This window comes from Drosophila persimilis, unplaced genomic scaffold (genome assembly GCF_003286085.1).
Source record: "Drosophila persimilis strain 14011-0111.01,24,50 unplaced genomic scaffold, DperRS2 tig00000191-arrow-pilon, whole genome shotgun sequence".
NCBI classification, from domain to species: Eukaryota; Metazoa; Arthropoda; class Insecta; order Diptera; family Drosophilidae; genus Drosophila; species Drosophila persimilis.
The window spans coordinates 11,098,408-11,113,924 of NW_020825298.1; the positions used below are offsets into that span (position 1 = coordinate 11,098,408).

At 42.7% G+C, this 15,517-nt stretch overlaps 1 protein-coding gene across 2 annotated transcripts in view; it reads left to right on the plus strand.

Annotated features, from left to right (window-relative positions):
• Window positions 1–15,517, plus strand: part of LOC6589277 (titin) — a 121,476-nt gene that overhangs the window by 69,532 nt on the left and 36,427 nt on the right. For both annotated transcript variants that reach the window (XM_026989190.1, XM_026989189.1), the window contains exons 3-4: window positions 3,560–3,820; window positions 4,051–4,247. In XM_026989190.1, the coding sequence (XP_026844991.1) occupies window positions 3,560–3,820; window positions 4,051–4,247 (458 nt within the window). The remainder of the gene's footprint in view (window positions 1–3,559; window positions 3,821–4,050; window positions 4,248–15,517) is intronic.

Below are 15,517 nucleotides of genomic sequence, written 5' to 3' on the forward strand. Positions count from 1 at the left end.
AAGTTTAAAAGCTTACTTTATAGGATCGACATTTTCTACTTTTGTGCACCACAAATCTCTGTTAAAGTTCTTGATACCCTTTCTTAGAGGGTATAGAAATAATAATACAAAAATTTCAACTAGACAAGGACATCCCAGAATGAAGTGGTGAAGGGAGGGGAGGAGAGGGGAGGGGAGAGACTGAAGAAGAGCGGAGCATGGCTGAGAGAATGGCAAGGGGAGGATAGGGACATGTCTCTGTGGAGAATTCAGTCAATTTGCTGCCCTGGCTTTTGCACTCTCCCTCCGTCCCACCCCTGCCCCTCTCCCTCCTTCTCACTCTTCCCCTCTAGCCTTTTTTTTTGTGGATTGTCTGCATTCTATTTCGAGAGAGATTTTTTCAAGAGCAAAGTCCAGTAGTGGCTGCTGCTGCTGCTGCTTCTGCGGTTTGCTGCTTTGGCAAATTAAATTTTCCCACTGATGCGTGCTGGCTTTTTTTTCACAGCAATTAGCACAGGGAAAGCACAGGAGCTTGGGGATGTCTCTTTCCCCACCTCCCTTTTGGCCCAGTTAATCAGTCGCTCAGTTTTTGTCGACCGCAGCTCCTCCTGTTAACGCCTCGGGCTGTCGTCCAATTAGAATCATAAAAATTGTCTAGACCGAAGAAGTGAATGCAAAGAAGCAGAAGAAGAAGAAGTGCCAGGACCTCTCAGCTGAAGCCTCATCCGTAAATGAAGAGAAGCCTTCAAGGATGAGAGCCAATTTCGGGCAGACCGTCAGTCAGGCTTGACAAATGAACTCGTGAAAAGTCGTTGTAGAGGAGCCGGCGAATACCATCTTGTTTGCCAATCTAATAAACTGCTGCTGACTGCTGACCAGAGACGAAAAAGAAGGAGCAGCAGGGGGAGGAGGAGCCGCAGGGGAAAGAGGAGCCGCAAGGGGAGGAGGAGGCAAGACAAGAAGCCACCGAAGCGCATTCGGGCGGGCATCAATTTTCAGTAGTTGTCCAGGACAACGATGGAGACGACGACAAAATAATCATCAGCATCATTCTATTGAGAAATTGTGAAAAATCGCAACCGAAAAAACCAAAGATAGAGAGAGAGAAAAAAAATCGCAAAAAAAGATGTGAACGCAGAAGTGGCCTTGAAATATTAAGACATTGACAAAATGAAGCAAGGAACGCAGCCGAAACAGAAGCAGAACCAGGACGAAACGAGGACGAAGAGAAATGACTATCGGACTGAAGCCAACAGCAGAAAATTGACAAACTTGTGCCACAGCCACCAGCCATCAGCCACCAGCCAACAGCCACCAGCCACAGTCTCCAGGTCCCAGCCTCATCCACAGCCGCCAGCTTCATTCACAGCCTCAAGCTGAAGCTCATCCTCTGCTGCCATGCTCCCTCGTTGATGATAGATGAAAGCGAGGCAATTTCTGGAGATATTGAATATGGAACTAAAGACGTGATTTGGCTTAAAGATGTGCGTGATGATAGTTTGAGGAGAAGTCTTGTTTCATAAGGGAATGTATGAAGAACTTACAAGAGATGTTGGCAACAGAAGTCTTTGGATTGGAACCAAAGAAGGACATGCCTGGCATCTCTCTTTTAACGTCGATATGTTAAGCGATATTTTTGATAGAGCTTAACGATAATTTTGTGAAGATTTCTCTTGAAGGAAACAAAGCTAAAAACTGAATGAAGAATAAACGGATACAACTTTATGGCGTTTAATGAAGTCTCTTCTTCGAAAATCGATGTCTATCCAGAGACACCTCTGCCTTAGCATTCATTGAAATCCTCTTTGAGATTCCGCCTATATCCCAAGGAAATCTCCATAAATAGGCCAGCTTTAGAAGCTGGATTCTAGAATCTTTACCGAGATCATTTCCAGTAGGCACATGTCTATTCTTATTTGATAAGTCTTAAAGTTTTTTGGGTTTAAAGTTTTTCTATGACATGCTCAAATAGTCTATGAAAATGCGTTTATATAAATAAATTCCCAATAAAATTTCCTACCATAAATTCGCATTTTCTTGCATTCAAATGTTTCTCCATCGCTTAAGCCATTGAATCAAAAATTGTCACACACACACGCAAAAAATGATGAGTAAATAAATTCAATTGAAGAGTATTTCTGGCATATCCATGACATATTTTCACGTTAAATACTCGATAAATGTCTCACCATTTCCTCTCTTGTTTATTTCAAAGTTTGTTTATTTACCTAAACAAATATTCAAGCACAAAACTAACGAATCAAATTGATTCTTTGTCCCGTTCTCTACGGTTTCTAATAAAATTTCTTTTACCAAAAAAATGTTCGATTTTCCAATTATAAAATTTTTGCAATTAATTTGGCTTTGGCTCTTGAGTGGAGGAGTGGAGAAGTAGAGAAGTAGAGCAATGAGTGGGTCTGTTGCAAAGCAATTACCCTGAAAAATAACTCCTCAGGAGATCTTCTAATAGTCCAGCAAATAACAATAAGCAAAATACACACACACAGAACCTTGGAGCGAAATCTAGGTGTATTTTTGTGAAAATTACTTATTTCTATTCTCTCGAGGGAAGGTATAGTCATTGAATGAAGAGGTTTGTAAGGAAATATAAAAGGAAATATATTTAGGTAGATGTTACAGGAAGTATTCAACGATTACTGCAGACTTTTACTTAACTTTTCGATATTTTATGGTAACATTTTCTATCGATTTTTATCGATTGTTGGATAATTTAGTGAATATCAATATTTAATGGATTTTATTGTCGATTTGTCCCTTTCAATCGGTATTCAATTATGAAAATTTGTAATATATCGATAGTTTTCGATAAATAATCGACAAATAAACAAGAAACTATAGCTGCTAGAGAGGATATCTCAATCTTCGATCTTCTTTAGATCGAATTCCATAATTCCTGAAGGCCTTTTTAATTGTTCGATACTTGATAGAAAAGTATCGTTAAATCGATAAATTTCGATCTCCACTATAAGAATGTATCTTCAAGTGTAGCTGTAACTTCGGCTCTTGACATTCATCTTTTAAATCCTGTATTCCTTGGGGTTTCTATTTACCTTTCACTTGGCTGACGCCTTCGTCTGAGGGCGTCTTTCGTCGTCTTATTGGAAAGTTGTCTAGGAAAAATATGCAAACATTTATTCGAACGTTGATTTTATTTATGTTGCCACAGAGCCCCTCGAGAGCTCCCCTCCTCTGTGTCGCCTGTTTCGTCTCTGCTCGTCAAATATTACCATTTTGTATTTATTTATATTCGGGCGAACGTTTAAAGTTTGGCCACCTGCGGGCAGCAGGAAGTGGATGCCACATCCACAGCCACTCGGCGAGGACCCTCGAGGCAGGATGCAGCGTGGGGAAATTCAATATTAGCACAATTAGTGATTGGTTACCAAAAGGAAAGAAGAGAGGAGTCAAGGGAAGTTTTCAAATAAAAAAAATAAATTGATTTCTGACACAACGAACGGGGCGGGGGGGTCCCACAGAGGACACTGATTCGCCATTGACCTTTGAACATTTAAATGTATTTTTGTACTCACATTTATTCGTTATTTTTCGCTATTTTCAGACTCGACTTTCAACCGGAGCGCGGCATCTACGATCTGCAGATCAAGAATGTCTCCTACAACCGCGACAACGGACGCTTCGAGTGCCGCATCAAGGCCAAGGGCACTGGCGCCGATGTCCATCAGGAGTTCCATAATCTAACGGTGCTAACGCCCCCACATCCGCCTGTGATCTCGCCCGGAAATATTGCCGTGGCCACCGAGGATAAGCCCATGGAGCTGACATGCAGCAGTATTGGTGGCTCCCCCGATCCCACCATCACGTGAGTGGATTTCTCATTTTTCCTTAAACGATTTAAACGATTTTTTATCGAAAAATATCTACGATTTTTATTTAGAGTATCGATATTTGATAGATTAATTATTTAGTTTCGCCAATTATTTTTTATCGATAATAAATCAATATACAAAATATATTTTTTAGATATTTTTTGATAAATTTAACTCTTGTATTTATTTTTGTATTGATATTTCCAACAATCCCTTTCCCCAGTTGGTATCGCGAGGGCTCCAACTCTCCCCTGCCCGCCACTGTACTGCGCGGCGGCACCAAGGATCAGCCCACGAATGCCACACTGACGGTCACCCCACGGCGGGAGGACGACGGCGCCAAGTACAAGTGTGTTGTAAGGAATCGCGCCATGAACGAGGGCAAACGACTGGAGTCCACGGCTACACTGAATGTCAACTGTAAGTAGTCGATCTTTATTCTTCGCCGATTGAAGGGGGGATCAAATAGCTGAAGCAGGAGATGAAATAAGAGTCCCTGGGAATTCGTACACTTGAATTCTTGCCACATAATACCACACCCAAAGAGGCAATCAATAGTGGCTGGCCCTAATTGAAGCACCATCCCATCTAGAGTCTGCACGTTAATCCCACGCCATTCATTAATTACTCCCAGAATCCACTTGAGCGGCATTAATAATTTTCCACCCGCTCGAATAAAAATATTCACATAAATTAGTGCCCAGTGCCCTGGGCCCTGTGCCCTGTGCCCTGTTGACCCTTGCGGGAACTCATGGGAGTGTCGGACCAGTCGGAGACCAGTCGGATGTCTGGGGCTGCCTTCGAGTTGACCTTCTCCGTTTTCCGTTCTCCGTTCGGGGATCACATTGGGGGATCGCTTAATTAGCATGTTGCACAGCAATTACAAGTGCAACAGCAGCGGCAGCAGAGCAGCCAGAACTATTTGCATAATGAAGCAGGGAATGAGCGCTGAACATTCATTTATTCAACACAAAATGGAAAATGGACAATGGGACAGCACTTAACCCTGTTGTATATCCTCTCCTAAATGCGCTGACACATTTCGTTTAAATGTGGCAATGTGGCTGTGTGCCGCATTTAGATGCAACAACAGTCATCGCATAATCGCATATATCTTTTTTAAAAAGCCAACACAAAGCCCCGGCACATAAATTACCAATGCCTCCGACCTGACCTGCTCTGCTCTGCTCTGCTGCTGCAACCGACCACCGAACGCCCAAGTAATTAGAATAGAAATTTATGTGCCGCCTGCTGCCACACAGCTCTGTGCGGCCAGTGTTGTAGTTGTTGTTGCAACAAGTGGCACTGGCACTGGCACTGGCACTGGCAGTGTGACCTGTTAACGTTGGGGCTATTAGGGCTAATCAAAAGGCAAATAAAGTGAAATATTGCCTACCGTCTGCCCGTCTGCCCGTCTACTGGGGGGGCAATCGACTCGCATCGAGGCCCAAGAGCCACAATCCACAATCCAAAACTTTTGCACACCTCTCCCCCTGTATAACCCCCCTCCTCTATATAGCCATAGTGGCTGTAGTTCTATTGCTCTCTGGCTATCAAATGTGTAATTAATTCAAAAACAACACACACGCTGCTGCAGAGTGGTAATAGCTGTGTGGCAGTGTCAGACACTTGAGAGTGGGTTTGCCCAGAACCAGAACTGAAGCCAGAACCCACGCTAATTGCATTTTGCATGCCAAGAGAAGGCAAAAGACCAACGGGAAGGGGGGGCAGAGAGATTTAAAGTTATAGTGAAATATACATAGAATATGAAAATTTGGAAATAGAGGCCAAAGATATTGATTCTGGGGAGAGGGAGAGGGGTAATGCAGGAGATATGCCTTTGAAGAAAGGATCTAAAGGGGGTTTTGGGAACAGAAGTGGCTGCAAATCCGAATATAAACGCCTCAAAGATTTCCAAAGATATTGGCTGGACTATCCAAGCAAATACTACGATATATGAGAGAATATTTCTATAGAGAAGGCTTGGATACTTCTGGGATATTAGATTTTGAGTAAATATCAATCACATTTGAGCTCTATTCAACTCCAAATAATTCTAATAAATATATTAAGAGAGAAATAATATATATTTACACATAAAAGCAGCTTAAACTCTCATTCCTGGCCCTGGTTATGGTTATGGCCATTTAAATGTGCTACCACAAAATACGAACCAAACTCTTCACAAAACTAAAACAAAATTAATTTGTAAAACCATCGAAAACCTGTTCACCATACAAAAAAAAAAATAGTTAAACGTGGGCTTCATTCATGTTTAAAACTTAATATTTTTCGAACCACTCGTTAACCAAATGAACTGCAATTCAGAATATATTTCAACAGCATTCATTAATTTATCAGCCGCCGCACACGGCACTCGACACTCGACACTCGTGCAAATTCATTAAAGCCAGCCGCCGCCAACGCTGTTTCGTGTGTGTGTTACACATGTCGTATGAGTAATATGCCCACCTAACAGACCTAAAAACATCATAAACAAGTGGGCCTGAACCGGCCGACTGCCGGCTGACCCGAACGTTAATTAGCAGCCGCCTCGACCCGCCTCGCCTTCGAACAGCAGGCAGGAAGGTGTACGTACAAAAACGAGTAAATTCCAATAAAATAGAGCGAAAATAGAGTATAGATGTGTGTTTTGTGTGTCGGATATATAGGTCGCTTGCGGTTTAATTAGTTGGGCCTCAGGGCCAGGAACCACAGCCACTCCCACTCCCACTCCATACTCCTACTCCTACTCCTCCGCACTTAACATATATTTGCGGCATCTGCTTTATATGTTTTAGTCAATAGTTTAGTCAAATGTTTTTAATTACGAGCAAAAAATAGGCCGACCAACCGCAAAATGTCTGTTTTTCAGAGATTTGTAAATTGTCAAAATGTTTATTAATTGTCAAAAAATGGGATTTATAAAAGAGCTACGTGGCAGTGCTCCCCCGCCACCAATGGAAAAAGGCAGAACAAACGAAATCCAGAGACGACAACGAAGGAAGGATATGTGAACTCCTGATTGTGGCTAAGGATTCTCCCCTTGCGGTCAACAGACCGCCCACCAGTCGTCCTTCCACACACACCTCAAAGTCTCGTCTCAGTTACCTCCGGTTTGGTTCGGTCCGGTTCGGTTCGGTTCGCTTCGGTCTACGGTTCAGTGGAGGACTCCCGGCCGTAATGCGTTTTTAAGCAAGCAGAGCGAAAGACCCGGAGTCCCGGAGACCCTGGAGCGTACCCTGAGGAGTAGATCAAACAGGGATATGATGTCCTGTTCGGCTTTGGCCTGCCTTCCAGGCACTTTTGCGGTTGTTGCTGCGGGCCCAGCGACAAAGAGTCCTGTTTCCAGGACACCAGACCCTTGTCTGTTGTCTCTGGAGGGATTTTTGTGCCACGTTGCTGTTTGTTTTTTGGAGAACATTTTCACCAACATTTGAAGAGTGAAATTAAATCACAAAACAATTTAATTGAAATCAACAGAAGGACCAGCAGCCAATCCTTTGTGCTATCCTTTTTTGGCCCCCAACTTTGATTTACGTCAAGCAATAAAAATTCACTTTTCTTTGGTCTCTGGTGGTCTGGTTTTCTCTGCCCCATTGACACCTAGAAATTAATCAGACAGAATGAGCCACGACGCGACGTTCCTTCTTGGCCTAATCTTTGGGCAATAACTCATCGGCCGAATGGCCAAATGGCCGGGCAATAAATCGCAGCGCGGAAACCCGTAGGAGAAACACTGGGAAATTGTCGCGCTAATAACCCGCCGCAAAATGACAAAATGAAAATTGCCAAACGCACAAAAATCAACGATGGGCAATATTTTCCACAGCCCTTGAGGCGGCTGAATGGAATCGGGGGGCATAATGGGGAAATGAAAAGTCAAGTTTAATCTGGGACCCGGGCTAATGTATTGCCGTTGGAGCCCCGAAGGGTCCTGGCTGGCGCTTTTTAGGTTTCTGATGAGGCCAATCGGATCTGGATCTGTCGTTGCAAGGAAGCGGAATGAGAGAAGGAGTGGGCTCCCGGATCTGGATTCATAGAAGGAGGCACACCTGGATCTGTCGTGGCAGCAGGTGAAACGACAGGAGTCCTGGATCTGTCGTGGCAGAATACCTGGCGAAAAGTAGGCAAGCAACAGACAGCTGCTTTATGGCGGGGCAGGAAGGGCCCCAAGAGGTGGTTGCCATAGGAAAAGCGTCTCCGGGTTAGGGGTTAGGAGGGGTTAGGGGTATTTGGCTTTTGTTTTTGATTCTAAGCTGACAAGGCCGGAACACGGGGCCGGGGGCCGGGGTCGTGGCGGTGTTTTTTTGGGGTGTTGTTTCCACTTCCGCTGCTGTCAAGTCTTTGGAGCCCAGCACCCAAAACCGCTTAAGTTTTGGTTGCCGGCTTAGCGTTTTGCACATCAGAAAATTTGTAGAGTAAAGTGAAAAATTCTGAGGTCAGAGGGGAGTCGAGGAAGGAGGCAGTTTAGGATCCTATAAGGAGCACGTGTTTGAGATGATCTTGTCAATCAAGAAGGAACAAATAGGTGGCCTTAAAGCGATGTCAATTAGCTTTCGCTTGGATCAGCATTTTATCGAATTGTTTGGAGTATCGATATATTTATCGACATTTTAATAAATTGGCCGACTAAATTGTCGTTTTTTTCTATAATTATTGTTATTCATATATTTATCGATATAAAGTCGAAGAAATTATCGAACAGTAATATTTCAATGAAATCACTAATAATCGATAATTTCACCGAAAAAGGTTATCGAAGTGTTCTCGAAGCGAATATGTTGTCTTTTCCCTTGAAACATGTGAAAATTCGTTTGCCTATCGATTGATGGTCGAAACTGCCACTTCCACACTTTCCTAAAGTTTTTATCGTTGGTTTCCCAGAGCCCTTAAGCCCAGAAAAGCGTTTAAAGTAAGTTGAGAGTCTCCCTAATGAGTATTTTTATAAAAAAAAGCATAATTAAGAGAGCTAGCATCCCAGAACCCAGCCAGCCCTATCCTCCTGCCGGATCTCCTCGCCTCAAGTGCAGTTCTGGAGCATCTCTCCGCCTCCCCAAGGGTCCATCATTTTCCATAGTTTAATGTCAGGCAATTAACTTTTGTCTGGCCCCAAAGGAGGCGGAGGCGGAGAGTCTGACATAAAAAGCAATGGAAACGAAGTGGAGTCTGAGGAGGAGCTTGGTCTGGAGTGGAGTGGAGTGGAGTCTTTAGGCCTGCTGTCACATGACCTGCCATTCAGCGATGAGATCATGCATAAAAAAGCCCTGAACAGAACAGCAAAAGAAAACCGAAGCGAAAACGAAAACCAAAGCGAAGCGGGCACGTCCTCGGCAAAAATGGAAATGGAAATGTTAAATGTAAATGTTGCTCGGGCATATGGAAACGGGAAACGACCTTGCTCTGTGTTTGGGCCTTAACACCCAAGGAATGGGAGAGTAATAGAGGGATGGGGATAGGGATAGGCACATGGACAGAGGGCAGAGGAGATTGGTAGATTGTCACAGGCAAATAGGCGGGACAACATGAAAATCAACCAAGCAAATGCCAATACACATGCAATGAGAAGCTGAGACGAGAGAGAGAGAGGTACTCGGATGTGGCTGTGCGGCATTCGAAGGATTCATTCGAGGCTTAACATGGCGTAAACACAAAAGCCTCTAAAGGCATCAACTGCGGCATATAAAGTGGCATTACCCAACGGAACGCAGAGACGCAGCGAGGAGATACAGGATGGGGAGTGCCGGTACTACAAGTAGTACTCTTAGAAACCAGAGAAAAATAAACGCAAACATGTCCTTTGGCAGGAAGTGGCGCAAAAACAAAAACGAACCAACGAGAGAGAGAGAGAGAGAGAGAGGGAGGGAGAGAGGGAGGGAGAGAGGTTGTCGAGTGGCATCGTCGACGCATTAAATTGAAGATGATGATGATAATGCGCCAGATAACAGAGGTAGGGGGTGGGGGGGAGGACTGGGGGAACCACTAGTCTGCGGTGGTGTCCATCCATGTGGTGCAGGGGGTCATAGGTAACAAGCAACTTAATGTCTCATAAAGGGAGGAGCAGTAGGAGCAACCCCAAAGGTTGAGGTTCGTCTGCAACAAGCCATGAAATGGCCAGGACATTGACAGGAAAGGCAGGAAAAATGAGACCCAGAGAGCGGCAGAGTGGGAGAGCGAGTGGATAACCATCAGGGAAACAAAAAAAGATGAAACAATGAAGGAAGAAAGGACATGTGTGTGTGTGTGTGTGTACGCTGGGGGGAAGGTACTATTTACTTGGCATTAAGCAAACTTCAAATAAAAAGGATAACGAGCGCATTGCGAGACACGCAGGCAACACGAAATGGAAGTTGCTGCCACAACAATAACAATACCGACAGAAGAAAAGAGCAATCCAGAGACAGCGACAGAGACACAGAGAAGCTGACATATCCCCAAAGTTGTGGAGTACAACAAAAAAAAAATGAGGGGAAAAATGAGAGGAAGGCACACGACAATTGCACACAATTTTCATTTATTGTTTGGCTACACATTTGGCCACATTATGTCGAAACGGGCGGAGCTTCCTTTCTGCCACAACGACCTTCCAGAGACAAACGGACGGAGGAAAAATCGTGCATTGGCCTGGCCTCTCTCTGCGGCAAATGGAAACGCCACGAAGAGACATCATCTGTGGGCCTACGCCGGAAAAGCCCTTTGGTATCTGTATAGCCTGTGCCCAAACCCCCTTCGAAAAGTGTAAGGAATACGAATAAGGAAACCCTAAACGCCTCCGTTTTGAGATGCTTCATTACCATCTTCTCGTTTTCTTTTTTTTCTGTGTCCTGTGGGTCGAAGGGAAAGGCTTTTGCGTGTTGAGGTCACTTTTTGGGTGCCTGTTTTCTTTGGAATACGAAATCGGTTTTGGGTTTTGGAATGAGATAGGGTTAAGGGTTACGGGTTACGTCTGTGGATTGGGCTTGAGTTGGGTAATGTTCCATGAATGCGGTTTCTACTTCTGGTATGCGGCAAAAGGAGAAACCAGAAACAGAAAGCCCTGAAATGTTTTCTTTGTTAAGCATTTGATGCGATTGAAATAAAAGATTTACTGGGAAAAGAGAGCCAACGGGAGAGAGAGAAAAGCATTCCTGACAAAGAAAAGAGCGTTGTGGAGAAGAAAGGGGAATCCTTGAGAGAGGAGGAGGAGAAAAGAAAGTTTTGCATTATTATAAGAAGAGAAATGGGAAAGCTACCGAGTATTAAAGGGCCTAAAATTTATAGTTTCTTTTAATTTGCATCTAAATGGAAACAATGCTCTTCCAATGTTGGAGAACGATAAATAGTATTGGAGAACTTAGGACAAGGCTAAGAAATCATCAAATAGTGCTTGATAAAGTTTCATGTAGTGATATAGAGCGTCAAAGCTCAAAACAGTGTTGGTAAACTTCAAACAATGTTGGTGTAGATGAAATTGCGATCTGTAAATCAGTCGAAACGTTTTTGTCGAGCCACAAGCCTTCAGGCCTACATGCAGATACAAGATTGAAGCCTTAAAGACCTATAGATAGGCGATAAATCGGCATAATGTTGATGATCAATGCTTAAATACATTCATAAATAAACGCGACCCCGAGAGGGAAATGTATGTCCAAAATATATGCGTATATCCCCCTTGCAACGATGACAGCAACTGAACAAATAGCATAAACCCTTCAAAGAGAGAAAGACATGCATTGAAAACATTTCAATTTCCATAAACCGTAACCCATTCACGGAGGGGTTTCTGTTCGATGATATGCGAAACGACCGAAAACAAACTTTTGGATTGTTAGTCATGATGGTAGCCCCATCCCCCCCCACCCCCCACTCCACCATATATATATCTGACTCTCTTTCTCCATTGTTTTTGTTGTTGTTGATGATGATGGTGATGATGATGATGTGGATGGGTATGCGAGGGTTGTGTGGGCTGTGGATGATGTCAACAGTGCAAACAGCACGCGTCGCTTGTCATCGCTGGAGAGAACGAGAGATACGACGGCCGACCGAAAGACGTGTGTGTGTGTGCAGCCGACAGGCGGACAATGATTCGGCATTGTTTCAATGAAACCAAACTCCGACATGTCACACATCATGGATGTATGGTCGATGATCATTGTGTATCTGCTGCTAATTAAAGTAAATTTTGCGATTCAATGCAACACAGGACACATCCCCAGCGAAAGGACAACAGACGACCAGCAATAACCCTAGCACACATCTCACAGATACTCTGGCACGCACACACACGCGCGTAAACATGTCAATAATATTCAAAATTGAAATGTCAAAATGCTAATTTTGCAACATTTGTTTGACTTTTGTTTGTAGCAGCGGCAGAGCAGAAGCAGAGGAGCGACTGTCTCTCAACCAGTCTCCCTCCAGTACTCCCTATCTCTTTCTCTCCCGGTCTCCCTCTCCCCCTCTCTCCCTCTCTGTGAGTTGCTGAATGCAATGCAATTTGCGCAATGTGTGCAAATTTGCACAAGCCGCACATTGCACACATTTTTCGTATTTACAAAAATTTTTGGAGTGCCAAAATTTGACTTTTTCGCCCCCAAAAAGGAAGAGGTAGCCATGGAATTTTTACAGCCACTGCAGCTGCAGCTGCAGCAGCACGAATCCAAATATTTTTCCACTGACTGCCTAATGAATTGTGGGGCGAACCAGAGCACTCGAACGAAACGAAACGAATCGAAACAGTCTGTCAAAATGATCAGCTTGCAAATTGTTGCAAGCAACCCAGAAAAGGATGGGATTAGGGGTAGAATTCGTATCGTGTTATACCCTATATCTGTAGGCATACCCTGACATATTCAAAGAGAGAACCTGCTTCATTCAATACCCGCATATCATTCAGGAAGAGCATTCTTCTGATCTGAGTGCCTACCTCCCTACATTGCAGATCATCCCCTGTACTCTGCAGGGTTATCGCAATCATAAGAGTATACTGTAGAGCATCTACACACGTCGGCATAAGTATTTTGACAAAGCTCTACGCAACGTTTAGCGTTGAATTTTGACGAATTGCTACGTGTTACAGCTCTCTTATCTGATTTACCGCTAACTACATGAATGCATAAAGTATATTGCAAATTATCTTCGTAGTTGCATTTTGCGTTTTGTTAATATGCTTCTTATTCTCATTCGTAATCTGATCTTGGCTGGACAAAAGTATTTTGTCAAAACTTCAATTAATTTGCATTGATCTGCTGTTGATAGAAAGCGAAACCATTATTACGGATTATCTCAGTTTAGAGATTGTAAATGCTGATAAAAATTGTTTTCGTTCAATAATTTGTGAAATATGAGTAACCGAAAGGAATTCAGTGAATCTCTTAAAAATGAAATAATAGTGAAGTTCAACTCTGGTATTTCAGTGCAAAATATCAGTAGATTATAGTATATTTCACGTCAGACAAACTGCTATAAAAAAACAAATTTAAAAAAACCAACACTGCTAAAAACGCTACACGTTGTGGCAGACCACGAAAGAAAACTGCCAAGGTAGACACTTTTAGTTTGCGGCAATTTAAGCAGGATGTCTTGAAAACTCCTCGATCGGTTGCCAATGACTTGAAGGAAACAGGAAATTTTGATGTCAGCGAACGGACAATACGTAGAGGTCTTAAGGAAACTGATTTTTTAACATATATTACCAGAGCTATAGTGCAAATAACACAGCGCAATAATTTAAAGCGCCTTGAGTTTGCCAAAAAATTAATCGGCAAATAATTTTAATTTTGGAAAAATTTTTTATGGAGCGATGCCAGTGCTTTTCAGTTTCACGGCTCAAAAAAAATTGTTTTCGTAAGAAACCTAAAAGAACATCGCAAAAAAGTGGCACCTATATGTGTAAGATCGATCCATGGAGGTGGGACCATAATGTTGTATGGATACGTCGCCTACAACGGCTCGCGAAATTTAGTTCCTGTTGATGGTAGCATGAATAAAGACAAATATTTGGAAGTGCTAAACATTCACGTTTTCTCCTCTGGAGATAATTTTATTGGGGAGTCCTTTACCTTTAAACAGGACAATACCCCGTGTCATAAAGCTAAAGTCGTTACCCAATTCTTGAAGGACATTGGGGTTAATACTTTGGACTAGCCGCCCCAGAGCAAAGACTTAAACATTATCGAGAATCTCTGGTCTTATATAAAAAGAAACCGGACTCCAAATTTGACAAGGAACCGTAAGAATATAATCTGAGAGGTGAAATCACTCTGGAGAGAAATTCTGCTGGCTTATATCCACAGCTTAGTAGAGTCAGTTCCGAGACGTCTGCAAAAGGTGATAGAGGCAAAGGGAGGATATATATTTTACTGATTCATCATATAAAGTTAGTTCGTTCCATTAGTTTTTTTTTTTTTTTTACATTTTATAAAATGTCAAAATACTTATGCCACCGTCTGTTTGGGAATAATTAATTTTCATTTCACAATAAACCCACTTATCATACTTTTTTTACATATTGTTAATAGCTTAATATAATACCTATCTACGATAAATAAATATAGTTTCTACTTTGAAAAAATAAGAAGTTACAACCGAATATGTTGTGCATAATTTTTGTCAAAATACTTATGCCGATGTGTGTACAAAACACGCAATGAAAATACCAGCATTCCTGAGAGACCTACCCCCATACATGGTTGAGGGGGAAACAGCCTCCTCCAAAGTGCATCCCCTGCCACATTCATTCTCTCTCCTCTCGGCCACCCCATGTCCCCCATATCATGCACAGGACACTCATTCAAAGGGACAACGACAAGCATTATGTACAACTCATTTCACTGTACGAGCAGGCGGCTCTTGTCCCCCTCCCTTCGTCGGGAGTGTAGATGCTTTTGGGATGCATGAATCTGTTTCCGCTCTGCACTGGAATGGAATGTGGCGTCATTTGGTTGTCGTTCGTCGCTCTTCGTCCTGTGCACCACACTTGACTGCCACTCAGATATGTTCATTATTGCATTTTCGGTCAGAGCCAAAGTTGATTTCGGTTTTCGGTAGAAGCGACAGAAATCAGTTTAGTGCGAGAGAAGTGCAGGAAAAAGAAGTGACTTTCTGCAGAGGTGGCAGAAAAATATACTAAAATTTGATATAAAACAAAATGAGAAAAGGAAAGACACAAAAATATAGCAAACAAAATATCGGAGGACATTTGAGAGATGTTGGAATATTGGAGGAGTACCAAGACTGCGAAAAAAAGTAGTTTAGAAGAGTCCGAAAATAAGGAATCCTTGGAAAATAAATTGTAATAAAACACGAATGCAGAAGAGCTACAGTAACCCCCAAAATATTATAGAATTTACCGAACAAAATATACCCATAAGTCAGTCCGTAAAATAAATACATTAAAAAATTGTAAACTCCAGTATGAGAAATCCCTGCAAGGTAGAGAGGATCTAGAAATTTGTACAGTACTCTTTCTCTCTAAGCCATAGTGTTCTCATATAACCTCTATTCCTCATGTAAAACCCCCCTTTTAAACCTTTCTAAGCCATAACCACACATCTAAAGGATTGAAACCGACAGGGAAAAACTTTTCTGCCGTAAAAAAAAAAATGTGCAACAAACTAAATCAGAGGATTTCCGTTTCCAATTGAAAATGAAAACTATGCAGGGAAAACTCCACTCTGCTGACTACTGACTGTTTCCCCAAACAATTG